We start from the raw sequence: 25,764 nt of genomic DNA, 5'->3' as shown, positions 1-25,764 counted from the left end.
CTGCTAGAAAAGGATGCTTCTCCAACTACAGGGAGGCAGCAGTACTTAATGTGACAGATGTGGGTGAGATGCTGTAACCAGCATGGACCATGCACTATGCCATTTTGTCCGCACTATCTTGGCTAATCCTCAGAAGGACCCTGGGAAATATGAATGCCCCCCAATTTAAAGATGAGAAGGCTGAGGCAGGTGAAGACTCAATCAAGGCAGATTATGGGACAACTGGCACAGTCAAGTATTTGAGCCACTCCTAGTGGGCGCTTGAACCAACCTTGGCCAGTGTGGTTGAATCTGATCAAAGGAAAGAAGTGAAACAAAAGGACTTTCTGTACCGCAAAGGAGTGTCAGTGGTTCCCAGATTGCAGTTTCCATAAATAATTTTTTTTTTTTTTTTTGCTTTTTAGGGCTGCACTTGTAGCATATGGAAGTTCCCAAGCTGCAGCTAGTAGACTACGCCACAGTCACAGCAATGTGGGATCTGAGCCACATCTGTGACCTACACCACAGCTCGTGGCAACACTGGATCTTTAACCCACTGAGCAAGGCCAGGGATTGAACCAGAGTCCTCCTGGACCCTAGTTGGGTTTGTTACTGCTGAGCCATGATGGAACTCCAAAATATTTACTTTTTTACTGTAACTGTAATAATAGATAATTATTAGAATAAAAATTTTTAACCGTTTTCTGAACTTAAGAACGAATGAAATGCTGTTAGAAAGCATACTTCTGGTTGAGGAGGGAAGAGAAGGGAAGGCTTCTAGAACATTCTGCTCCGCCCCACAGTGCCGGGCACAGAGCCTGGTACAACATGAACCCTGGCAAACCAAACAAGCCAGTGTCCCACCCCCACCCCCCAGGCCCTAGTCCCTGTATCTTCTCAGTGGCTGGCAGGTCTGACAACTAAGCCCCCCTCCGCCCACACTGTGAAGTCTCAGCCCTCCCTGACAAGGGGAGGGATGCCTGGTCCAGGCACAAGCTGTCAACACAGAACTCCCGGGAGGTGACAGGAGCCACCTCTCCTCCCTGGGCTGGAGGAGGAAGGGAGATAAACATCACCAGTTGCCCTTGTTGTCACCACTGGTTACACTAATCTGGTCAACGTTTTTTATGGGGTGAGATTTTCTGAATTCCAGTCAAGGCTTTTCCACCAACTTGCACACATCTCTTCCCTCCCTGGGGCTCACACCTCCTCCTTTGTGAAGTGGGGGTGAGGAGCGCTTAGTTTCACCCAGCGATTTGCACGGTGTTCAGAGGTCTGAGCTCCACTCCTCACAACCGCGCTGTGAGACAAAGGTTATTACATCGAGGAAACTGGAGCTCGGGGAGGGAAGACACGGGCCGCGGGGCCTGATGTCCAAATCAGCAGAAGAACAGGGTCTCTGAAGATTAGAGACTGGACCAGGGTGAGTAAGAATTCTGGGATTCTTACATCACCCAGATCTGGATTCAGATGCTAAATCCAACACTGTGGGAGCGCATGGCCTCTTCAAGCCTTGGTTCCCTTGTGAGGCTGTTTTGAGGATTAGATACGGCACCTGTGACATCTGGTCCATCCTAAGAGCTCGAAGCTGGCACACAGGTGCTCCTTTAAGTTGGAAAAGCACAGGGAGCACAAAGACCCACGGGGCTTTGCTAGATCTCATAGGCTGCCATTGGCCTCAGGTTCCCTGAAATAAGATCATTAAGATCTTATCATGAGAAACTGTCTTCTCCCAAATAACCACCCCAGAAGGTGAAAAACTCTTCTCACCAAGAGCTTCCAGACCTTAGATGGGACATGGCCTTGTGCTCAAGCATCCAGATCCTGACAACGCCCCACCCCCCTAACTCCCCACAATGACATTCAAGACTCATCATGGCCGGTCCTCACTCTGTCGTTCTTCTCTCCATTTTTTTTTCCATTGCTTTTTAGGGCCGCACCCATGGCGTATGGAGGTTCCCAGGTTAGGGGTCCAGTTGGAACTACAGCTGCCAGCCTACACCACAGCCACAGCAATGCCAGATCCAAGCCGTGTCTGTAACCGACACCATAGCTCACGGCAATACCGGATCCTTAACCCATTGAGCAAGGCCAGGGATCGAACCCACAACCTCACGGTTCCTAGTCGGATTTGTTTCTGTGGCATCACAATGGGAACTCCTCCATTTTCTTAAATATTGGCATATTTGTAGACATCTCTTTCCAATGATAGTGGCAGGAATATATATTTGTTCATTACTGTAATATTATGTTACATCCTTCTATCTTATTTTTTCAAATATGAGCATTCACTGCACAGCACTGGATCCAAGTGTTACATCCTTATGAATGAATTTAATCATGTAATCAATAATCCACTGCTGAATATTTACATTGTTCTATTTTTGAATTTCCAAATCATGGTTTAGTGAACATATAGATTTGTAAGATTTCTTTTTTTCTTTTTATGGCCACACATGCAGCATATGAAGGTTCCCAGGTTAGGGGTCAAATTGGAGCTGCAGCTGCTGGCCTGTGCCACAGCCACAGCCACAACCATGTCAGATCAGAGTTGCACCTGTGTCTACAGCTTGTGGGAACTTAGATCCTTAACGCGCTGAGCGAGGCTGGGGATGGAACCTGCGTCCTCATGGACACTATGTTGGGTCCTTAACCGGCTGAGCCACAGCAGGAACCCTGATGTGTAGGATTCTTTACGCATCTAAAATTATTGGCTCTACCCTCCAGAATGGTTCTACCAATTAACTCACCTACTAATCACAAACGAAAAGGCCAGTTTTCACTCCAACATTGCCAGCAAGAACTAGTATCACCTTTTTTTTTTTTTTTTTTTTTAAATACTGGCCAATTTGCTAGGCCAAAACCAAACCAAGCTGATGTCTTGTGCTCCTGGCCCCAATATGCACCACTGTGTGTTCCAGACTCCCCCAGCATGACATCCAGTCAATAATTTTTCAGGCTCCCAGGCACAGCTCACATATTATTTCTACTTGGTCTCTTCCCAGGGGTGAGTTAGTTCCTGCCTCCTCTTTGCTCCAGGGCCTGTTCAGACACTCATGCAAGTAGCTACCTAGCTACCTGCGCTTCTCGTGCTAATCCAAGGCGGGCTCCTTGGGGATGGGACCATTTTTCAAAGCCACTTTGGAGTCACCCCCGTATCTGCTATGATGCTCAGAACAGCATTTCCAGGCCCAGCATCGGCCTCCTGGGTTAGGACCACCTGGAGGGTTTGGGGGACAGGGCTGCCAGGCCTGGTGCTAGACCTACAGAATCTGAGAGTGGTGTATGTGCTGGGAAGCTCCCATCCAAAGCCTGAAGAGATGCAGCTCAGAGCCGAGCAGGAATTGACAGGCAACGACTGCAGGGAAAATTCCCAGGGTGGGACCCCGGCGGCTTCCTCGTCAGAGGTCATGGAGCAGAGCTCACCTGGCAGTGGGAGAGGCCACAGGAAGGCCCCCTTCCAAAAGCAGAGTGGGGAGCCTGGGGCGGGGGGAGGCGCATCCGGCCTGAACTCTGGAAGAGGGGTGACTGCTTCCCACGTCAAGAAAAACCTGGGAGAAAAAGGCTATGAGGCGGCCGCCAGCAGCACAGGATGCAAAGAGGCCATGCGACCAGGGTTCCGGCTTCGCTGTGTGACTTGAGGGAAGTGCTGTCCCCTCTCTGGACCTCGGTTTCCTATCTGTCATGGGCCAGGGTGAGAACAGACATTCTCGTCCTTCGGAACCCTAGGGCAGACCTTCCACCAAGAGGACTGGACACAGAGCCCTCCGGCTTGGTAACAGCATAGTGCTGGGGCCCAGCTCCTTGATGTTCGGCTGACCAGAGCCCTGCTTGGGGGTCAACCACAAGCAAACCTGCTTTCTGGTAGAATGAGGCTGCCCTAAGCAGACAGAGCCTGGGCAGAAGGGCGGGACGGCACCCAGAGCTGCGGGGCGGGGAAAGCCAGGCCAGCTTGGACCGGACCTGCTGAGACCCCCTCGGATACGCTTGCATTTTGGAGTGTAATCTGACCAACTAGAAGGTGCCTAAGAGGAACAGACAGGATGGGGTGGGAGGCTCAAACCAAATCACAGGAGGAGGAATTCCCGTTGTGCTCAGTGGTTACTGAACCAGACTAGCATCCACAAAGACGTGGGTTGGATCCTTGGCCTCGCTCAGTGGGCTAAGGATCCGCATTGCTGTGAGCTGTGGTGTAGGTCACGGATGGAGCTTGGATCCCCTGTTGCTGTGGCTGCGGCGTAGGCCGGCAGCTGTAGCTCTGATTTGATCCTTAGCCTGGGAACTCCATATGCTGCAGGTGTGGCCCTAAAAAGACAAAAGACAAAAAAAAAAAATTTACAGGAGGAAGTGTTAACTACGGTTGATCAGCCTTGAGAACAGGCAAAACGAAAACAAATCCCCGTCCCCAAACCCCTCTGGCCGCCTTCCTCAAATCTCTGCAGGACTCTCTGTCATGGCGTGAAATCCACACTGGAGTCACCCCAGTATCTGTTATGATGCCCAGAACAGTATTTCTAGGCCTCATACAGGCCTCCTGGATTAGAACTACCTGCCTCATACCTGTCATGAGGCAGAAGCTGCTGATATGTTGGCCCACAGCCTTGGAGGGCAGGATGGTGGCTAAGGACTAGAAGTTTCCAGGAGACGTCTCAGTTCAACATGAAGAATTTCAGAACTGTCCCAACCAGAGATAGGCTGTCTCACTTGAGGGCGAGGTAAGGTGGTGGCAGTGAGCCCTCCGTCACTGGAAGCATGCAAGAAGAAGAAAACTCCCTTCTGCAGGCTGGACTGAGTGATCGCAGAGGACACTCAGCTCCAACAGTCAATAATTCTATAAAGCATCCCTGAGGTTCAACAAGGAAGGACCCCTGGCAAACATCAAGTGTTTAGCTAGTGCAGGTGGCATGGAAAACCCACCAACATTAACAGGGTCTCGGGGCTCTGTTGAGTGTTATTCGGGTTGCAGTATTTTGGTGAATTTTCAGTCTTAAACTAAAGCTTCTGGAACAGACTCCTTGATTTCCTTCAAATTCTGAGCCTCACTGGGAAAGAATGAGGAAGGCAGAAGCAACTTGGATAGGAGCTGCCAGCTCTTCCTTCCCTTGGGAATCCTATGAGGATGGAAGCCAAGCCCTGAGGACCGCTCAGGCTTTCCTCAAGACACTTGGCCTAACCTTGCTTTAGGGACCACCAGTCCATCCTTTTCCTGGCCTTCAGGCGCTGGGTATTTCTGACTGAGTGGTGTAATTTATGGCTACATCCTTGCTACTTAGTATTTAGTCATCAAAGGACTCTTAAGAGTTCACCTATGGAGTTTCCTTTGCGCTCAGCAGTAAACGAACCTGAGTAGCATCCATGAGGATGCAGGTTCCATCCCTGGCCTTGCTCAGTGGGTTAAGGATCCGGCGTTGCCGTGAGCTATGGTGTAGGTTGCAGATGTGGCTTGGATCCTGTATTGCTGCGGCTGTGGTGTAGGCCAAGAAGCTACAGCTCTGATTGGACCCCTAGCCTGGCAATCTCCATATGCTGCGGGTGCGGCTCCAAAAAGCTTAAAAAAAAAAAAAAAAAAAAAAAAGAATTCACCTATCTCTCTGTCCACATAAACTGCAGCCCTGGCTTCTGGCTTCCCTCACCACATAGTTCTTGTCACACACGCCTTGGCTGAGGAAGGCTTCCTGGGACCCAGAAGACAAATTGGAAGGGACCCGGAGACAGACAGCTTATCCCAATCCTCACCCTATTTCCAGATGGAAAAACTGAGGCCCAGAGGTGGGGTGGGCAGTGCTTATTGGAGGCCACTGAGCAGGGAAGCAGCGCTCTCAGGGGAATCCAGACTCAAGGCGGAGCCCCTTTGGCTTCCTCCTCCACACCCGCCAGATTGATTCAGGTAGGGGATGGAGCCTCAAGGGACTCGGGGCGCAGCCTTCTGCAGAGTCAGCTGCCTTCCGGTGTCAGGAGTCAGCGTGGGTGTGGCCCCTGTACTCTGAGTGTGGGGATTTGAACAACCGCAGTCAGAGCCCATTGGCTGACGTTAAGAGGCAGGAAGGAGGTGGGGGCGGAGGCCCCAGGGGCCCCCTCCAGGGCCTCGGGTGGAGGAAATGCAGGCCCTAAATGTTCATGGCTATTGAGAAATGTGAGTGTTGTCACCCGGACTACGGAGGCTAAGGTGTAAGAACGCCAGCATCACGGGCCTCAGCTTCCCCGTCTCTAAGATGGGCAGAAGTATTCTGCCAAAGCAACACCTGACTTTGATTTCACTGTCGCACTGCCAGGGACACTCACGATTTAGTTCAATGCATTCATTTTACACAGCGCCATGTCGACATGGCCCAGCACCTGCCTGGGGACACGCCAATGTGACCGAACAACCAAATGAAAGGTAGGAGTACCAGCCGGGGCCACTCAGCTTCAGCCCCCTTTCCTGCCCCTTCTCTGAACACCTGCAGTGCGTCTCGCACACCCAAGTCAGGGGCGGATGTGGTCTCCGACCCTCCTTTACATCAGCTGATGAAAGAGACGTCAGGCGAGGATGGAACCACTTCCCTCCCAGGCACCTGCTGAACCTGACCTTGGCAGACGGTGGGGTCACAGGCAGGGCCCAACTGCTCATTCACAGATGGAGAGGCTGAGGCCTAGGAAACCCACTCCAATAGGCCAGATCCCCTTCCTTCCTCCTGGAGCCCCCCTTTTCCTGTCCCATATCTGCCTGCTCTGGTCGCCTGAGGAGGCCCCGAGCTGGCCGAAGCACGAGGCACCATTTCTGGCATTTGGGTCAGCTGGGGGCAGGAGGACCCTGGAGGAGCAGGACAGAAAATGGTGTCAGGGGCCACAGTGGGGGAAGAGACAGGCTGAGCGACAGATACGTGGCTTCGGATACCCAGCAACCCAATGAAGAATTCCCCCAGGGGGAGGCCAGAGTCTGGGCCCTGACTTGCTACGTGCTTGCTGTGTGACCTTGGGGGAACACCCTCCCTCTCTGGGCTTCTGCTTCCTCCTCTCTACGGCACGGAGTTAGGCAAGAGGATACATCAGGGCCCTTCTGGTTTTGATACACCGCAGATGCCCAAGAAGGGGCAGAATGAGGTCATCCTGACGCCTCATCCTTTGTCAATTCTTGTCACGCTTGTTGGCTCAGGGCAGGGCTGGCGGGTGACACTCCGCTGTCAGCCTGAGCATGGAGAGGGTGCCTCTGCAGGACAAGAAAGGAGGGCCTGTGCTCAGGAGGGCCCTGGAGGAAGTGATGCCCCAAACCCCGCGTCGCACCCTCTGCTCCTGAGCAGCCCCTGCGAAGACTGTAAAAGGGGCAGGCATGCTAGAGTAGCGGATGACAGAGCCCAGAAGCCACCACCCAAGGTACATGTGGCATGTGCCCCACCCTGTGATGGCCCTGCTAGCAGAGAGAGGTGCCATTAGTGAGGACAAGGGTACCACCAGGGTGCTCCGGGCAGGGTCACATGTAATAGAGAATCACCAGAAAACAGCCTCACCTCTGCAACGGGGCACTGGCTCGATCCACTGAGACACATAACCCTGGGCAACGCCATCCATGTGTTTAAAATAAAACAAAGTAGGGATTTAGCAACAAAGGCAGAAAGACACTTGGTAGAAGATTGATATGCAAAACAAACTATTTCTACCAAATAGAACTGCACAGGAAAAACTACCTAGAAAAGCTGACGGCAGTTAGTTGTCATCTCTGGAGAAAGGACTAGAATTGCTGTGGTCCAGGAGGGGAGCTTTGTTTTCACCTCAGTGCTTAGAATTCGTAAAACAATCGTGCATTCAAGTTTGACTCGCAGAGTTCCCTTCGCGGCTCAGCGGGTAACGAACCTGACTAGCATCCGTGAGGACGGAGGTTCAATCCCTGGCCTTGCTCAGTGGGTTAAGGATCAGGCAGTACTGTGAGCTGTGGTGTAGGTCACAGATGCGGCTCGGATCTGGCGTGGATGTGGCTGTGGCTGTGGCTGGCAGCTGTAGCTCTAATTTGACCCCTAGCCTGGGAACCTCCATATGCAGCAGGTGCAGCCCCAAAAAAACAAAAAACAAAAAAAAAAAAAAGTTTGACTTGTGAAGGAAGAACTTAACAACAGGAGGGATAAATACCTCTTATGGAACCTCAAAGTAGCTGCGGGGGTCATTTTAGAGGTGGGCGGTCGAGGCCTGGAGAGAGAGCCCACCACCTGAGATCACAGAGCACGATGCTTAAAGAGGCAGGAATAGGACCATCCCTGACCGCTAGTCCACTGCTCTGACCTCTGCAGATGCACAGCTGGTGTCCAAAAGCACCTGGGCCTTGGTCTAAGCACCTCCTTCTTTGCCATGCTCCCTACTCTCCTGCCAAGCCATGGTCCCAGCAGGAGGCACAGCGTTCCCTGTGCATTTCCACTGGGGCAAGGTGGCGGGAAGAGGGGGGAGTAATTAACCATAAAAAAAAAGAAAACTACGTTTGCTAGGACTGCTGTAACAAATGACTGCAAGGTTGCTGACTTGACACCACAAAAATTCATTCTCTTACAGTTCTGGAGGTGAGACGTCCAGAATCAGGTGTCAGGTGGGTTGGCCCCACCTGGAGGCTGCGAGGGAGGTCCTGTTCCATCCCCCCCACCCCTACCTCCTGGGGGGTGCCAGTAACCCCAGGTGCCGCACCACTCCCATCTCTGCATCTGTCATCACATGGCCTTCTTCCTGTGTGTCTGTGGCCACATTTTCTCTAAGGACACTAGTCCCCGGATTAGGACATAGGCCGTAATCCAGGCTGACCTCGCATTAACTGAATTACATCTGCAAAACCCTGCTTCAAGAAAGATCATACTCGGAGTTCCTGTTGTGGCTCAGCGTTAATGAATCCGACTAGCATCCATGAGGATGCGGGTTGGATCCCTGGCCTCACTCAGGGGGTTAAGAATCTGGCGTTGCTGTGAGCTGTGGTGTAGGTTGCAGACGCGGCTCGGATCCTGCGTGGCTGTGGTGTAGGCAGACAGCTGTAGCTCCGATTGGACCGCTAGCCTGGGAACCTCCATATGCCGTGGGTGTGGCCCTAAAAAGACAAAATAAATAAATAAGAATAAAATATTAAAAAAGGAGGTCGTACTCATAGGTTCTGGGTGTATGTGAGTTGGGGGGGACACTAACCCATCACAGACAACATCTCTGAGGTCGGAGCTGTTTCCTTAAGGAGAGAGCAGGGGACGGGGTTTCAGGGGGCGTGGGGAAGTGGCAAGATCCTCGAGGGTCCTTGCACAGAAGTGACCAAGAGCTTCACTGCCAGGGAGGAAGGACGTGGAAGGAGGTCAGTTTGTACATCACTTATCTGGGGGGAAAGCCTGGATGTGGGATGGATGTTTTATGCCTTTGAGGCGCTTGGCCTAGATGTTCTGGAGGTTTCGGGTTTGAAAACAACCTGACACAAGATAAATGATTTTTAGGGATGCATCGTCACCCGGTGACAGAAGGCGGGTGGCTCGTCTCAGATAATGGATAGATTTGGATCGATGGATGCCAAAGATGGATGGATGGTCTCATTTGCTCTTGCTCCTTCTCTCTGCCTGCGGTGGCCTGTGGGAGCTCCCCTGCCCCCACCTGCAGGTCCTGGGCCCAGGCCGGCCCTCTCCCTGGTCATCCAGGTATCCGGGTGGCTCACATGCCCTGCGGGTGGTAGACACGGAGGACAAAGCACGGGCCTCAAGGATGGAAACCCAAGGGCACCCAAGATATCAGAGCTATCTAGCCATTGTCTGATTCTTTAGTTTATAGAAGCCACCTTACCTTTTTTCCAGCTTTTTTTTTTTTTTTTTTTTTTTTTGGTCTTTTTAGGTCCTTAACCCACTAAGCAAAGCCAGGGACCCTCATGGACACTTGTCAGGTTTGTAACCTGGTGAGCCACAGCAGGAACTCCGTTCCAGCTTTTTTTTTCTTTCTTTTTTTTTTTTTCTTTTTAGGGCTGCACTTGCAGCATAGGGACGTTCCCAGGCTAGGGGTCAAATTGGAGCTGCAGCTGCCGGCCTACCCCACAGCCATAGCAACACAGAATCTGAGCTGCATCTGAGATCTCCACCACAGCTCATGGCAACACCGGATCCTTAACCCACAGAGCGAGGCCAGTGATTGAACTCGAGTCTTGATGAATGCTAGTTGGGTTCATTAACCACTGAGTCACAATGGGAACTCCCCATTCCAGCTTATTTTTTGAACACGAACGTTCAAGAATGTTCTACGGGGGCCCTTTGGAGCTCCATTTCAGAGAGGTTTCAGACTTTTGCTCACTAGCCGACCTATCAACAGTGAGATGTCAGGTGGCCGTCTCTCCCGCCGGGAGGGTCTCCATCCTGACTCATTCAGCAGCCTGCGTCCAGACAACGGAGGTGAGGTTTTATCTTTTTTGCAATTTTCCTAACAACCACAACAAATACAAGAGGTGGCGTGAAGCATGGTCCCCAAACTCAACACACCACTGACGCAGCGATGGAAGTTTGAGGGGGCTGGGGGCCTGGTCAGGCTCTCAGGGACGTCCTAGCCCCCTGGGAATTCAACTTCAAAGGAACAGCTACACATGCAGGACAGGTGTCGCCAAAGGTTGTTTCCCCAAGGCAAGGACGATTAGCAACTTTTCCGATGGGTTTCAGGTCACAGGGCACCGCTGCCCCTTTCTAGCCCAGAATTCTGGTTTTCAGAGGGTGTATGTATGGAAGCCTCTATGGCCTGAGCTGGGGGCTGTGAAGTGGGGGGGTGTCATTTTGTTCACTGGGCAAAAACCACTAGCTCAGCGGCCGCATACACACCCAGATGCCCACGATTTTGGGACAGAGGGCTCAGTGCCTAGAAAATCAGTTTCCTTCTACAGACCCTCTGTCCGATCCTTGGCAAAGAGATTTAAAAGGTCAGATTTAACACCATGGACTGGGTTTCAGGGAGGCCCCAGCCTGCTTCTCATAGGTGCCCCCCTCCACCTGCACCTCCGGCTTCAGTCACACTTTCCCTGGCTTAGGATGAAAACATGAGGCTAGGAGTGGGAGAAGTAAGCAATCAAGCATCCAAACTGCTTCAACAAGGCAAGGAACATTCAAAGGACATTAGATGGCCATTAAAAATCACATTTCTGGAGTTCCCGTTGTGGCGCAGCGCAAGTGAATCTGACTAGGAGCCATGAGGTTGCGGGTTTAATCCCTGGCCTCGCTCAGTGGGTTAAGGATCTGGCGTGGCTGTGGCTGTGGTGTAGGCTGACAGTAACAGCTCCAATGGGACCCCTAGCCTGGGAACCTCCATATGACACAGGTGTGGCCCTAAAAAAGCAAAACAAATCACGTTTCTGGAGTTCCCATCATGGCTCAGTGATAACGAACCCAACTAAGATCCATGGGATGTGGGTTTGATCCCTGGCATCACTCAGTGGATTAAGGATCCGGCATTGCTGTGAGCCATGGTGTAGGTCACAGACACAGCTTGGATCCAGTGTGGCTGTAGCATCGGTCAGCAGCTGCAGCTCCTATTCAGGCCTTAGCCAGGGAACCTCCATATGCCACAGGTGCGGCCCCAAAAAGAAAAAAAAAAATCACATCTTTGTGGACTATTTAACAACATAGGAGAACCCTGAGCAAAACATTAAGTAACTCTTTAAACTTGATTCCCACCTCTGTAAAAATAGTCACACTCACATATATCCTGTGTGCAGGAAAAGAGTAGAAAGAGAGACACCAAAATGTCACAGAGGCCATCTCTTCATGGAGGGATTAAAAACCCATTTTAAATGTCTTTATCCTTGTCCCACTTTTGCAATCTTGCCTCCAATATTGTAATAATCAGAATAAGAATTCGGTGTCTTAAGTGGAATCCTCAACAGCTGCCTGTCCTAGGCTGGCATCTCCTCTTCAGCTCTTGCCAGTCTTTTCTGACCTTTGCTTAAACTTCTCCACGATGGGGAACTCACTCCCCTTCTTCCTCGTGAGAAATAGAATCGGGCTCCCTCGGACTCCCCGTCCCCAACCACAACCGTGTCTCTCGGAACAGCAGAGAACAAGGCTGCCCTTGCTGCTTGATGATACCTCAGAGGTCAGAAGGCAATGGCCAGGCTCCAGGCTTCATTCTTCCAACCCTGACAGCCTTCCAAGGACATCAGTGTCCCCCTATCTCCCCCATCCCTGTCCGTTTCCTTGGGGATAATCCAGGCATTGTCCCCACATTCTCTCCTATCAAGGTCGGTGTGTATCAGGGACTCTAGGAGAGGCATGTTTTTCACCTAACCTTAGAACACCCCTAGGACCCAGGAGCTAACATCATGCCTATTTTACAGATGGGAAAACTGAGGCACAGGAAAGCCAAGTCCCTTCCACGGTCACTTAATGGATCCCCGACGGAGCCAGGACTGAAGCAGCACCTGACCCCGAGTCTGGGGTGTCGAGGTGGTCAGTGAAGACGTGAACCCAGTTCTAAAGCGTATATGCCCCCTGTGTCTGGTTTTGTTTCACAACTGGTTGTGCCCGTGCTGCTCCCTTCCATGTCATTCACTTCTGCATCTCCGTCTCTGTCCCCTGGTCTCTGTCCCCTGTCTGTCCTGCAGGGCTACTGACAACTGACTATTGAGGACCTGTTGCCTGAGGTCCAGCTCCGGGACAGTGCTGGGCCAGGGGCTCTGACTCAGGGTTGGGCCAACCAAGGCCAGAGCCGATGCCCTGGGGGCTGGGGGTTCAGATGTCACACCAGGCACACACACAGGGGCTTGACCAGGAGGCACCAGCTATCTGTCCCCACCACCGCCCAGAGGGAGCCAGTAACCTGCTGGGGTGGAAGGTCCCTGAGTATCCCCATGTCACTCCTACAGGTGAGTCCAAAGAGGGCTTGTTTCCTTGGCCCCACCCCTGTCGGTCCCTTCCCAAGTCCTCCCAGGGGATGTCACCATGTCAGCCAGGTCTCTGCCAAAGGGCTTAGGAAGGACCTCACAATGCAGATGGCACCTCAATATCTTGCCCAGCCTGCCAGCGATCTCCATTCTTTTTTTTTTTTTTTTTTTTTTTTTAAACCAGAATTTCTTTTGTCTTTCTTTTTCGCTGTACCCTGGGCATATGGAAGTTCCTGGGCCAGGGACAGAATGAATCCAAGCTACTGCTGTGACTACACCACAGCTGAGGCAATGCCAGACCCTTTAACACACTGCCTAGGCCAGGGATCAAACTCGTACCTCTGCAGCAACGCAAGCCACTCTAGTTGGATTCTTAACCCACTGGGCCACAGCGGGATCACCCCCCAGGATTTCAACTTGTCCCCAAAGATCTCAATAACACTTGGCCCCAGGTCAGGCCTCTCAGTGGGGTCTAGAACAGCTGGTCAGCTAAGGCCACCAGGCACTGTCAACCCCAGGACTCAGCAAACCCTCAGGTGCTTGCCCTTGGTGGGATCTCGAGAAGTTCCAGCAGTCAAGCCAGGGAAGTCCCCTAAAGCCCCGGCCTCATTTCTCACTGCTGGCCAACTCCTCTCTCTACAATAAGCAATGTCACCCCACGCTTTCTAGGGCTCAGCCTCCATTCAGGCCGTCTTCTCTGTTTCAACTGGGTAACTCCCTACCCAACCTTCAACACCCAGCCGAGGCCTGCCGGCCCTTCAACCCAGAAGCCTTCCTGTAGCTCTCGAGATGGGAATCAGATACTCAAGCCACACCCTGGGCTAACCCCTAGCCTGGCTCTTACGTGGCCCTCATTTAGTCACTCAAAGATTTATGTGGCACCAGCTCTGGGCTCTGGAGGGGCAGTGAGGCCTGGGCGGGAGGTGGGGGCGATGCTGTGTGTGCGCACGTGTGTGTGTGCAGGGGTGGGGGATGCTCTCTGCAGCTTGGCCACCAACTGGCTCTGTGACTGGGCACACAGCACTCCCTCCTGAACCTCAGGCTCCTCACCTGTAACATGGGGAAGATTCTGCAGCTCAGCCAGGCTTTTGTGAGGCAGGCAGGATGTGAAAGTACTCTGTCAACTGCCACTTAGGGTGAGTCATTGTTGTCGTGACCTGAGCCTCCAGCGATCCGAGCTCATTTTTGTACCACCCATCCTCAGAGGCCCCCTGCCCCCAAGGGGCTGAGAGCCTGCGAGGGCGGGTGGGGGATGAGCCTGGAAGCTCATGCCTTCTGGGGGAGGGGGTAGCACCGGGATGATAAATAGAGCAGGAGCACAGCACAGAGGGATGGCAACAGGCATGAACTTTAAACAAAACTGGCTTATAAATCCTGCCACGCAGGGGCACAGGCCTGGCACTACTGGAGGAGGAAGACAAGCCAGGCTGTTCCCAGGCAAGAGGGTGGCGGCTTTAATGCCAAAGGGCTTTGGGAGCCACATGAAGCCACTGGAAGCATCACATGGGGCAGAGGCAACACGGGTCTTTCTCCAGGCTTCAGCCCAGGTGGTACCCAAGGCCCTTTCCCACTGGGATCGCCTGGGCCGGCTTTATGCCCTTTACAGCTTAGGACAGGGGGTCCAATTCAGGCTGGGCCGGGGACAGACAGGGACAGCTGGCAAGGTCCAGGAGGCAGGGGAACCCACGCTCGCTGGGGTCTCCTCTTCCAGACTAAGAGTCAAGGCCTGGAATAGGGCTCCTCCTCCAGCCTCCTCCCGCCACCGTGTAGATGGAACTCACCCTTGGCCCACTTTGCAGGCTGAGAGGTTGACACAGGGGCAGAAAACACAGACTCTCAGAAGCCATCCCGCTCACCTCTCTCCCTCTGCAGTTAGAGGGAGAAACGGAGGCCCAGAGAGCACGGGGGCTTCCTTGGGGGTCACACAACATGTTTGTGGCAGAACCAGGATCAACACTGAGGCTCAATGTCCACCTGACACCAGCCTGGTTCTAAGTCTCAAGCCAGGCTCAGGTTGATCTGCTCTTGCTCCCAATAGCCAGCCCTCTGCTTCTGCTGCTGAAGGCCAACCTCAGTTTCCCTGTTGGAGCCAGAGAAGATATGAGGGTTTCTGGGTCAGAGCTCTGAGGGGTTGTTTTTTTGAACTGGGAGTAAAAAGGAAGGCAGGGGAGGTGCTGTCCTTGGGACAAAAACTCTTCTCCCTGAAACAGGCACAGGGCAGGGAACAGGATCACTGGGGTTGGGGACAGTGATAGAAAAGCTTGTGCTTGGGCACAAGCAAAGCAGGCGAGAGAGAGACTCAAGTTCAATGAGCAGCTACTAAATAGTGTCACCATGTGGGGTCTGTCAGGGTCTCCAGGGGATGGATCGCCAAGTTTATAGACCACCTCCTCCCACCTGGCTGGAGGACAGGTGGCAGTGGGAAGAAGGCTCAGAACTTGAGGATAGCCCCTCCCCTCTCTGTGCCTCTTGCTGTCCTCTGGTTCCAGGCTCTGACCTTCGAGGCTTGTCAGACCCCAAGGGGCAGCTGGTCCCACTGCAAGAAACCCGAGTAGCGAGTAGCGTCTCCTGGGCCCTAACCCAGCTCAGAGGCCCCGTGGGGGGGGGGGGGGGGGGGGGAAGAGCTGCGCGGTGGATCGCCTCCCTGGTTGGCCCCTCCCAGCTACCCCTAGGACAGCCCACATGCACCGGCTCTGGGGCCTGAAGAGGCTTCAGACCAGCACTTCTCAAACTTGAAAGCCTATTGTAATCACCTGGGCATCTTGTTAAAAGGCAGGTTCTATTTTAACTCCCCCGGGGCACAGCCCCAGATTCTGCATTTCTAACAGGTCCCAGGTGATGCCCATGATATAAATCCACGGACCACTCTGCGTGTGGCAGCCCTGGACATAATCTGCTTCTTAATGGTGGGAAAGCCGAAGGCCCAGAGGGGTCAAGTCACAAGTCCATGGCCACACAGCGAGCAGCTCCGACCGACCAAGGAAAAGGGCACCTGCCATAGGCACTAACATTTTCCCAGTCTGCCATCCGGAATGAGCTGCTTTTCCCGGGCCCTGGGGCCGTGTTTGTAAACTCCGCTGCCCCGTGCAGCGCAGTCCAGGGCCGGGAGAGAGAGCGCGCCGCCCGGCCGAGCCGTCCCCACCTCCCTCAGTGCCGGCCTCTAGCAGTTGGGGAACCCAGGGAGCCGAGGGTCCCCTTCGGCGTAGCGGTTCCGTACTCCCTTCCCCTCCGAAGACAAACTTCTCCGCCGGCGCCCTTTACCTTTTTGGGGGGTTTGCAGCAACTCAGCCTGCTGTGTCCGCAGCCCATCCTCCTCCGGGGGCTCCCGGACGCCGCTTCCCAACTCCGGGGCCCCCAGAGAACCTTGCGGTCCGCGCCAGGCTGCCCGCTCCGCGGTCGGCGAGACCCTGAAACTGAACCTGGAAGCGCAGACTTGAGCCGGAGCTGGGGCGGCCGCGCGCCGTAAATACCCGAAAAGCAGGGCCTCCGAGAAGCCCTCAGGGCTCGCAGGGGCGCCGCCTGAGGCAGGTGACCAGAATCTTCGTAAATGATAGCGACTCGGGTCAGAGCGGAAAAGATCCCCACGAACAATGGATTCTTTCCAGGCTCGCTGCCGAGAAAAGGCCAGATAATTGCTACTAAAAGAATTATTTAGAAACACAACAGCTAGCCTTGATTGAGAGTTTCTGTCGTGGCTTCTTCGCACACATTATTTCTATTTCTTGCTCTCTTTGCCGCAAAGGTATGATTTCCTCCATTTTACAGGTGAGGAAAATGAGGCTCAGAGATAGGATTTGCCTAAGCTCCTGCAGCTAGGAAGTACCAGAGCCTAGATAAAATCCAGTTCTATGTCCAGAACCTAAGCTTCCAACTACTTCCCTACAAATACATAAGACTGTGAAGTTTAATTGTAATGCCTCCTCACTTCTGGGTCTATAGCTCTTTCCAGTTCACAAGCATTTGTAATATTCTATCTATCCAACTTTGTGAGGCAGATGCAGGGAGAACAGGACATAAATATCAGTGCCCGGGAAAAAGAACTTTTGTGTACCCTTGCTTTTTTTTTTTTTTAAACTAGCAGAGGTTTCCAGCAGTGGCAATCAGAAAAAAGACACCTAACTTTGAAAATTAGTGTGAGTGCGTATGCTAGAAACTTATACACAGCCCAGAGACCCTGGAAAGGTGGACTGATGCAAGGGATGTACGGTGATGGATGGAAAAAGAATGTGAGATCGCAAAAGAACTTCCCCCTCCCCAGAGTAGAAGACCGGTTGCAGCAGGTTCAAAGAAAGGAACCTGAGGACACGGGCAATATTGGGTTCTTGGAAAGAAGAGTCGTGTAAGGCGGTGGTTTACAAAGTATGATTCCCCAAAGCAGCAGCAGTTAGACGTAGAGACTACCACACGAAGTGAAGTTAGTCAGACAGTTGAAAGACAAACAGCATATGGTATCACTTATCTGTGGAATCTAAAAAAAAAGGATGCAAATGCATTTATTTGCAGAACAGAAACAGACTCACAGACTTTGAAAAACTTACGGTTCCCAAAGGAGACAGGTGTCGGGGTAGGGGAGGGGGGATGGACTGGTGGTTTGGGATGGGCACAGGCACACTGAGGTATATGGAATGACTGGCAAATGGGGACGTGCGGTATAGCATGGAGACCTCTACCCGATCTTCTGTGATCGTCTGTGGGAAAAGAGTCTGAAAGAGACTGGAAGAGTATACGTGGATAACCGCATCTCTTCCTTGTACAGCGGAAATTATAACAACATTGTAAATCAACTAGACGCCAATAAACTTTTCAAATGAAAACAACAACAAAAGAAATACAAACTCGGGGAGTTTCCTGGTGGCCTAATGGTTAAGGACTGGGCATTATCACTGCTGTGGCTTGGGTTCAGTCCCAGGTCTGGGAATTACCATATGCCATGGGCCTGGCCAAAGAAAAGAGAAAAGAGGAAAGAAACACAGATGCTCAGATCCCACCCAGACCTATGGATCCTAAACTCTGAGGAAGGGGATCAAGATTATCCAGCTTCCCAAGTCCTGAGCATATTCAAGTTGGAGAAGCACCTCTGCAGGATGGGCTGAATGGGTAATGAAGAAAGAGGTCTACTTAAATTATAATGATTACGGAGTTTCCATTGTGGCTCATCAGGTTAAGAACCCAACTAGTATCTGTGGGTATGCAGGTTCAATCCCTGGCCTTGCTCAGTGGGTTAAGGATCCCGAGTTGCCACGAGCTATGGCTTGGGTCCTAGGCCTTAGCTGCAGCTCCCATTTGACCCCTAGCCAGGGAACTTTCATATGCAGCAGGTGTGGCCCTAAAAAGAAAAAAAAAATTAAAATGATTATGAACTAGAGCTCATGATTTACTAAAAACCCCAACCAACCAACAAGCAAATAACCAGAACATAAATATCCAAGAAAAGAAGCTTAAGTTAATTATGATTTATCCATAAAAATAGAATGTCATGTCACCAATAAAAATAATGATGAGGATGAAGTTTTAAAATGTTATAAAAGGTAACAAATTCATCCTTATCTTAAAAAAGTGTGCATAGTGATTACCTCTAGATGAGGGTGAGATTTGGGATATTTAAAGCTATTCATTTTCTTATCTTTACAACATGAGTATATGCTTATTACTGATAAGAAAATGACTGTTGTAATAAGAAAAAGTTTTCAAAAAATATGTTTTTAAACCCAGGTATGAGATTGAGACAAGTTTTTCACCATCAAGTGGGTATGTGAGGAGTTCCCGTCGTGGCGCAGTGGTTAACGAATCCAACTAGGAGCATGAGGTTGAGGGTTCGGTCCCTGGCCTTGCTCAGTGGGTTAAGGATCCGGTGTTGCCGTGAGCTGTGGTGTAGGTCTCAGACGCAGCTCGGATCCCATGTTGCTGTGGCTGTGGTATAGGCCGGTGGCTACAGCTCCGATTTGACCCCTAGCCTGGGAACCTCCATATGCCGAGGGAGCGGCCCAAGAAATAGCAAAAAGACAAAAAAAAAGTGGGTATGTGAAAACTCAAAGAAATAGACAGTGGTTATGAATGAACTACCTAGAAAAGCAACGTAAAGAGCAAACAGGGCCAAAAATTGGGGGGTGGGGGGATCACACCAGTAACGCCCTGTGTGGTCTGAACCTGTTGTTTCTCCTTTTGGAGAGTTTCTCATCTGAACATCAAAGAACTGAACTTTCTACACTGATCTTGAATCTTAATGTCAACAGTTGAAATGAATAACTTGGACTGGTAGGTAGCAATCAGGGAGGCCAATTCTGTTCCCCAAGCCTCTGTTCTCAGGAGCGCTTGCCTTCAGCATCTTTAAGCTTCCTGGGAGACCAGGATCAGATTGCCTACTTCCTCTCAACTGGCTTTTCAGTTATGTGCTTTGAAGTTTCCGACAGAGGGAAACCCCGAAAGAGCTTCTGGTAGGAACTTGAGTTTGAACAAGTTGCTAATGAGATTTGGGGTGGTTGATGTGCTAGTCAGGTTCAGTTAGGTTTTGCTGCAGTGATGAATACAAATCTCAGCAACTTATCATGAGTGAAGCTAAGTTTTGCTCATAGCACATGCCCAGCATGGGGAGGCAGAGGGCTCAGCTTCACAGAGACACTGACACCATCCTGTGATGCAGCCATACCCATGCCATGACTTCAGGGGCTGCCAGGACAAAAGAAGGCAGGTACTGAGAATGGTGCCTAGAGTCTTAAGTCCTTCCACTCAGGAGAGACACATATCAAGTCCACTCGCATTTTGTTGACTAAAGCAAGTCCCATGGTCATGGCTGACTTCAAGAGGATGGGGAAATACACTTTGTGCCCAGGAGAGAACCAGAAATACTTGTGAATGGCGGAAATGCCTACCATAATTAGCAATCAATAAGCAGGTACAATGATGTGCCCATTTCTTGGGCAACCAGGATGACTAACGACCTCGGAAACTCCTTGGTTCTAGGGACATTGGGATTATTGGCTACCCTATGGGCAAGGCAGAATGAGGACGCAGTTCTTATCTTAAATTAGTTATAATCTGGGAGTTCCCACTGTGGTGCAGCGGAAATGAATCCAACTGATGTCTATGAGGATGCGGGTTCAATCCCTGGCCTCACTTAGTGGGTCAAGGATCTGGCATTGCATGAGCTATGGAGTAGGTCACAGACACAACTCAAATCCCGAGTTGCTGTGGCTGTGGTGTAGGCTGGCAGGTATAGCTCTGATTTGATCCCTAGCCTGGGAACTTCCATATGCTGTGAGTGTGGCCCTTAAACAAACAATCAAACAAACAAAAATTAGTTAAAATCTATTTTTTTATATTAGACCTCTACATTGAGAAACTTACCAAAGCAGGTTATAAAGCGAGTGTTGAGCCCTAGTCTGGAAACCTCCATGAGCTGTGGGTGTGCCCCTAAAAAGCAAAAAAAAAAAAAAAAAAAAAGTAATCCATATGGAAGTACAAGCATTAAAAGGAGATAAGAAACCAGGCTGGATGGGGCTGGGAAAGGAGCACCTCCAGGAGAAATACTAGAGCCAAGGGCCATTCATGGCAAAAGGAATCCTAGACTCCTAGGTTGGGATGGGATCTGATGCTTAGCCTCAGTTGCTTGCCACTCAGATAAATCTCTTATAATTTCCTTTCTATCGTCCCCCTTCCTACTGGGCTGGTGCAGTCTGTGAGTCCTTCCAGTGATGGGGAAATCTCTACTTATCTTTCAGTATCTAAGGGGAAGAGGAGAAGCAGGAAGGAGTAATTATAAAGAGGAAGGAACAGCATGGGTCAACTCAGGGTAGAGTGTGGAGGCTGGGACGTTGGGGAGCCAGAAATTAGTGTTGGTGACTAGGTCGTGGGTAAAGGGACACAAGCTGAGGATGGGGGATCTGCTCTTTGGGGAAAGATTGGAAAGAACGATACGGGAATGATCCTGAACCTCTGTCATATGAAAAGTACAATATACTCACACGTAAAATGTTTTGCCTGGAACTTCAGGAAGTTCAGGGCCCCCTGCAGCCCACACGGTGGGGCTGCTTGTAGATCTCAGGTTAAGAACCGCTCAACTCAGGGGTCACTAAACATCTTTCCGGCCTTAAAAGCCTGCTCTGTGCAGGTTCTGATTGAGCCCAATTGTTCCCCAAACATGTTGTCTGCCTGAAGTGACTTCCTTCACCACCCATCTCTGTGGGTTATCATTCTGCTTGTACATCAGTAAGCAGCTCAGATGCCCTCTCCTTCCAAAAGCCTTGCAGCACCTGTTCTACAGCTCTCTTGCTTGGGTACTCTGCGAGTCTCCCTAATGGACTAAGGGTCACACAGCTCTGCCTCCTCCCTCTACTTAACCTGGTCCTTAGCACATCGTGGCAGAGACTTCCAGTCCCCTTACTCAACTTCCAGTCTTCGCTCTTCCTTGATGACAGACTCCTGATGTTCTCTGGGATGGCAATGTGCTGGGCTGTCAGACGACTTAGCTTCACTTGCACCAAAGGATGGTCAGTGATATGTAAGGGGAAATTACTGGTTGGGGCTTCCAGGAAAACATTTAACAGAAGAATGACTCAGCTGGGTGTAGAGCTCCCCCTTTCCTTGCCTCTGCTTTTCCTGCCTGGAATAGAGACATGATGGCTGAATTCCAGCAGCCATTTTATTACCCTGAGCAAAACGGTGGAAGGAGCCTGGATCATCAAAGCATTTATGGAGCCCCAACACCAGCTTTGATTAACTACTTCCTAATATTTTCACATAATAAACACCACATGTATTTAAGCCACTGCCACTGAGATTGTCACTAGCAGCAGAATGCAATTTATAACCAATTCAGAGGTCACTCAATAAGGTTTTTTTTCTATTGAATTTAATTAGAATAAATTACTCTTGGAGACACTATATGTGCTCCAGCTTCTGGAGATGGGACATGAAGCTCCGATGAGGAAGTTATCCTGGATTTGACAGACCCTTGATGGACATGTTGGTTTTGACAGCTTTCTCTTGGAAGTAAACATTAGAGAAGAAAACGAGAGGGAACCTAAAATTGTTGCATTCTCAGGGTTCTATCGGAGTGTTTCTCAAGGAGTGAGCAGACTCCTTTGCTTCAGAATCATCTGGAGTCCTCTCTCCTTTCCCCATCCATTGAATCCAGCGCCGGGGGACTGAGTCCCAGGAATTTTCACGATAAAATTTGAAATTGTTTGCTCCAGTGGTTGTGGTGGGTCATCTCACCAGGGAATCAAATTGCTGCATGAATTGTATTGAATCATAGTGAATTGAATTAATGGGGAGGTCCCTGGAAAGGAGGATTGAGTGTGAGTAATGCTAATTACAAGCAGACATCTCTGCCTATTTTCCCGGGAGACCTGTGGTTTGGGACTTGGGGGCTGCCTCGGGAGAGGCGACTAGATTCACTTTACCACTTTCTTCATAAGAAGAGTGAATTCATATCCGTCACCATGGGTGAATGCTTCTCTGGTCCAGGAAGGTCAGATGGAGGTCCTCAAGGAGCTTCCACGGTGACGGTGACACAGAGGAAGTGGCTACAGAGCATCACCTAGGAATTCTAGGGGACACTGCACATCACCTCTCTAAATGGGCTCCAGGGTCTGGAATCAACATTTCTTTACATCAGTGGTTCTCGAAATGTGGTCCAGATATCAACAGCATCAGCATCTCTTGGGAAATGGTTAGAAATGCACACTTGGAACTCCATCCCAGACCAGCTGCCTCAGAAATGCTGGGTATGGGGCCCAGAAATCTGTGATTTGTAAGTCCTCTGGGTAATTCTTTTTTCTTTTTTTTGTCTTTTTGCCATTTCTTGGGCCGCTCCCGTGGCATATGGAGGTTCCCAGGCTAGGGGTTGAATCAGAGCTGTAGCCACCGGCCTATGCCACAGCCACAGCAAAGTGGGATCTGAGCTGTGTCTGCAACCTACACCACAGCTCACGGCAACGCTGGATCCTTAACCCACTGAGCAAGGCCAGGGACCGAACCCGCAACCTCATGGTTCCTAGTCGGATTCGTTAACCACTGTGCCACGACAGGAACTCCCCTCTGGGTAATTCTGATGGGTGTAGGGACCCGAGCCACAGAGGTGATGACGACAGATCCTTAACTTCTAGGTTACCAGGGAACTCCCTGCTTCCAACCTTTCTGTCCTCCTGACAGCTTCCCCCTGCCCCCCATTTTTCAAGATATTATCGAAGTATAGTTGATTTACAATGTTGTGATAAGTTCTGCTGTGCAACAGTGATTCAGTTACACATACACACGCATGAATTCTCTTTCAGATTCTTTTCCTACATAGATGGTCACAGGATATTGGGTAGAGATCTCTGTGCCATATAGCAGGTCTCCCTTGACCAACCATTCCATATACCTCAGTGTGCATATGCCAGTCCCAAACCCCCAGTCCACCCCCACCCCCAACAGCCTTTTTTTTTTAATGGGCACAGAGATGAGAGATAGATTGGGGTCCAGGGCTCAGTGAGTCTCATTTTCCTTAAGACATCCTTGGCTGGGCTGAGTCGTATAGAGTCTAGGCCACCTCTACCCGCACCCGCCAGGTGAAACACACTTGGGGACTGTTCCACAGCTTCTGAGCCAGACCCTGAGCCATCTCACATCCAGGGACTAAGGGCGAGTCCCTCCGGATAGAGTCCTCCGATGAGAACTTGTTGGTTTAAATGTAATTGAATGAGCAGGACTTCACCACTAGCTGGGAGCTTTCCAGGCCCAGATCAGGGTTGGATATGGACATGTCTGGTTGCATCTAAGTCACCCATTTACTGTCCCCCCCTTCTGTTATCAGAGGACTGTTTGTACCTTCTGCACTTTGCCACCTGATATCATGTCTCAATTCCATTTAGTTCCAAACATATTTATTGTATATTCTTTTTTTTTTTTTTTTTGCTTTTCAGGGCCACACTTGCAGCATATGGAAGTTCCCAGGCCTGGGGTTGAATTGGAGCAACAGCTGCCAGCCTACACCACAGCCATGGCAATGCCAGATCGAGCTGAATCTGCAACCTACACCTCAGTTCACAGCAGCACGGGATCTTTAACCCACTGAGCAGGGCCAGGGATTGAATCCTCATCCTCATGGATACTGGCGGGGTTTGTTATCACTGAGCCACAAAGGGAACTCCCTAATATATTTTTAATGTGATCCGAGTTTCCGGCAGCTCATCTCATTCTCATATTTGAAAAATTGAATATTTTCCTACCTATGTCACCTGCTATGTAACTGAAATTCCTTTTTTTTTTTTTTTTTTTTTGGCTGTACCCAGGGCATGTGGAAGTTCCTGGGCTGGGGACTGAATCTGTGTTGTGGTTGTAGCCTGGGTCACAGCTGTAGCAAATGCTGAATAATTAACCTGCTGCACCACACAGGAACCTCCTGTCATTGAAATTTAAGCAATGTTTTTCAGACAGCTTTCCTAATCCAGGTTCTGGAAAACCTGGCATGTGCCTCCTGGATGCCATGTTCCTTGCTCCACTCCAGTGGGAGCGTCTTACCCACAGGGAACTAACTGCAGTGAGTGGGAGGATGGCGAGGCAGGGGCTGTTTTCCAAGCCAAAAATTGGAACACATGACTTAGCAAAGGAATTTTTGATATACACACACACAATCACACATATATATATATTTTTTCTTTTTAGGGCCACACCCATGGCATATGGAGGTTCCCAGACTAGGCGTTGAATCAGAGCTGCAGCTGCCAGCCTATGCTGTAGCCACAGCAATGCCAGATCTGAGCCACGTCTGCAACCTACACCATAGCTCAGAGCAGCACCGGATCCTTAACCCACTAAGCAAGGCCAGGGATCGAACTTGTGTCCTTATGGATACCAGTCGAGTCTGTTACCGCTGCGCCACCACAGAAACTCCCTGACATTTATATTTTTTTTTATCGACTTGATTCTGTTCATTTACTTTTTGCCGACATACTGGAATTTCTGGGACATCTAAGTGGTTTGTGGGGAAAAAGGAGACAAAATATTTGTAAATGGGAGCAAGCCAGAATACATAAGACGTATGGTCTAGGTTCAAGGTTTAAAACCCAAATGTCTACAAGGCTGGTAGGTTTGTAATGGGCCTAAGACAGGGGTGGGGTATAAACTGGGGAGTTCCCATAGTGGCACAGTGGAAACAAATCCAACTAGGAACCGTGAGGTTGTGGGTTTGATCCCTGGCCTCACTCAGTGGGTTAAGGATCTGGCGTGGCTGTGCTCTGCCGGTGGCTGGCAGCTGTAGCTCCAATTTGACCCCTAGTCTGGGAACCTCCATATGCGTGAGTGCAGCTCTAAAAAGCAAAGAACATTTTTATTTATTTATTTATTTATTTATTTTTGTCTTTTTTTGCCATTTCTTGGGCTGCTCCCGCGGCATATGGAGGTTCCCAGGCTAGGAGTCGAATCGGAGCTGTAGCCACCGGCCTACGCCAGAGCCACAGCAATGCAGGATCCGAGCCGCGTCTGCAACCTACACCACAGGTCACTGCAACACCGGAGCGTTAACCCACTGAGCAAGGGCAGGGACCAAACCTGCAACCTCATGGTTCCTAGTGGGATTCGTTAACCACTGCGCCACGACGGGAACTCCAGAACATTTTTTTTTTTAATTAAAAAAAAAAAAAAAATAAAAGGCGCACAGGTGGATAAGTTGGGGTGGATGGGCCTTAGCAGGAAATGAAACCCCAAGATGGCCTGACCTAAATTTTCAAGAGAAACTAGAACTCTGAGGGGGGGGAGGGTTAATGTAAAATCTCTCTCTCTTACACGCACACACACACACACACACACACACACACACACACGCGCGCGCGCGCGCGCATACACACACACACCCCATCATGAAAGCTAAACAAAATATCTACAGGAGGTGAGATGGCCTCTGGTCCAGCTAGACAGATATTGTAACAAAGGATATGGAAAAATACCATGGAAGCAAAAAGGAGCAACAGACT

The 25,764-nt window shown here is 50.6% G+C and overlaps 1 protein-coding gene across 6 annotated transcripts in view; it reads right to left on the bottom strand.

Moving 5' to 3' along the window:
• Nucleotides 1-16,446, bottom strand: part of CCDC69 (coiled-coil domain containing 69) — a 43,692-nt gene extending 27,246 nt beyond the window's left edge. Inside the window, exons 1-3 of one of the 6 annotated variants that reach the window (XM_021077105.1) lie at nucleotides 16,073-16,446; nucleotides 7,467-7,509; nucleotides 6,654-6,772 (exon numbers count right to left, since the gene is read on the bottom strand). In XM_021077105.1, coding sequence (XP_020932764.1) covers nucleotides 6,654-6,772; nucleotides 7,467-7,509; nucleotides 16,073-16,120 — 210 coding nt within the window. In that variant the 5' untranslated portion in view covers nucleotides 16,121-16,446. Of the gene's footprint in view, nucleotides 1-3,405; nucleotides 3,496-6,653; nucleotides 6,773-7,466; nucleotides 7,510-9,111; nucleotides 9,625-13,861; nucleotides 15,708-16,072 lie in introns of those variants that run through there. The other 5 variants (XM_021077104.1, XM_021077102.1, XM_013984922.2 and 2 more) reach the window with 5 other exon arrangements.

The sequence above is a fragment of the Sus scrofa genome, chromosome 16 (genome assembly GCF_000003025.6).
Source record: "Sus scrofa isolate TJ Tabasco breed Duroc chromosome 16, Sscrofa11.1, whole genome shotgun sequence".
NCBI classification, from domain to species: domain Eukaryota; kingdom Metazoa; phylum Chordata; class Mammalia; order Artiodactyla; family Suidae; genus Sus; species Sus scrofa.
Note: the sequence above shows the minus strand (reverse complement) of the source record. Positions and strands in the feature narration are given on the sequence as shown.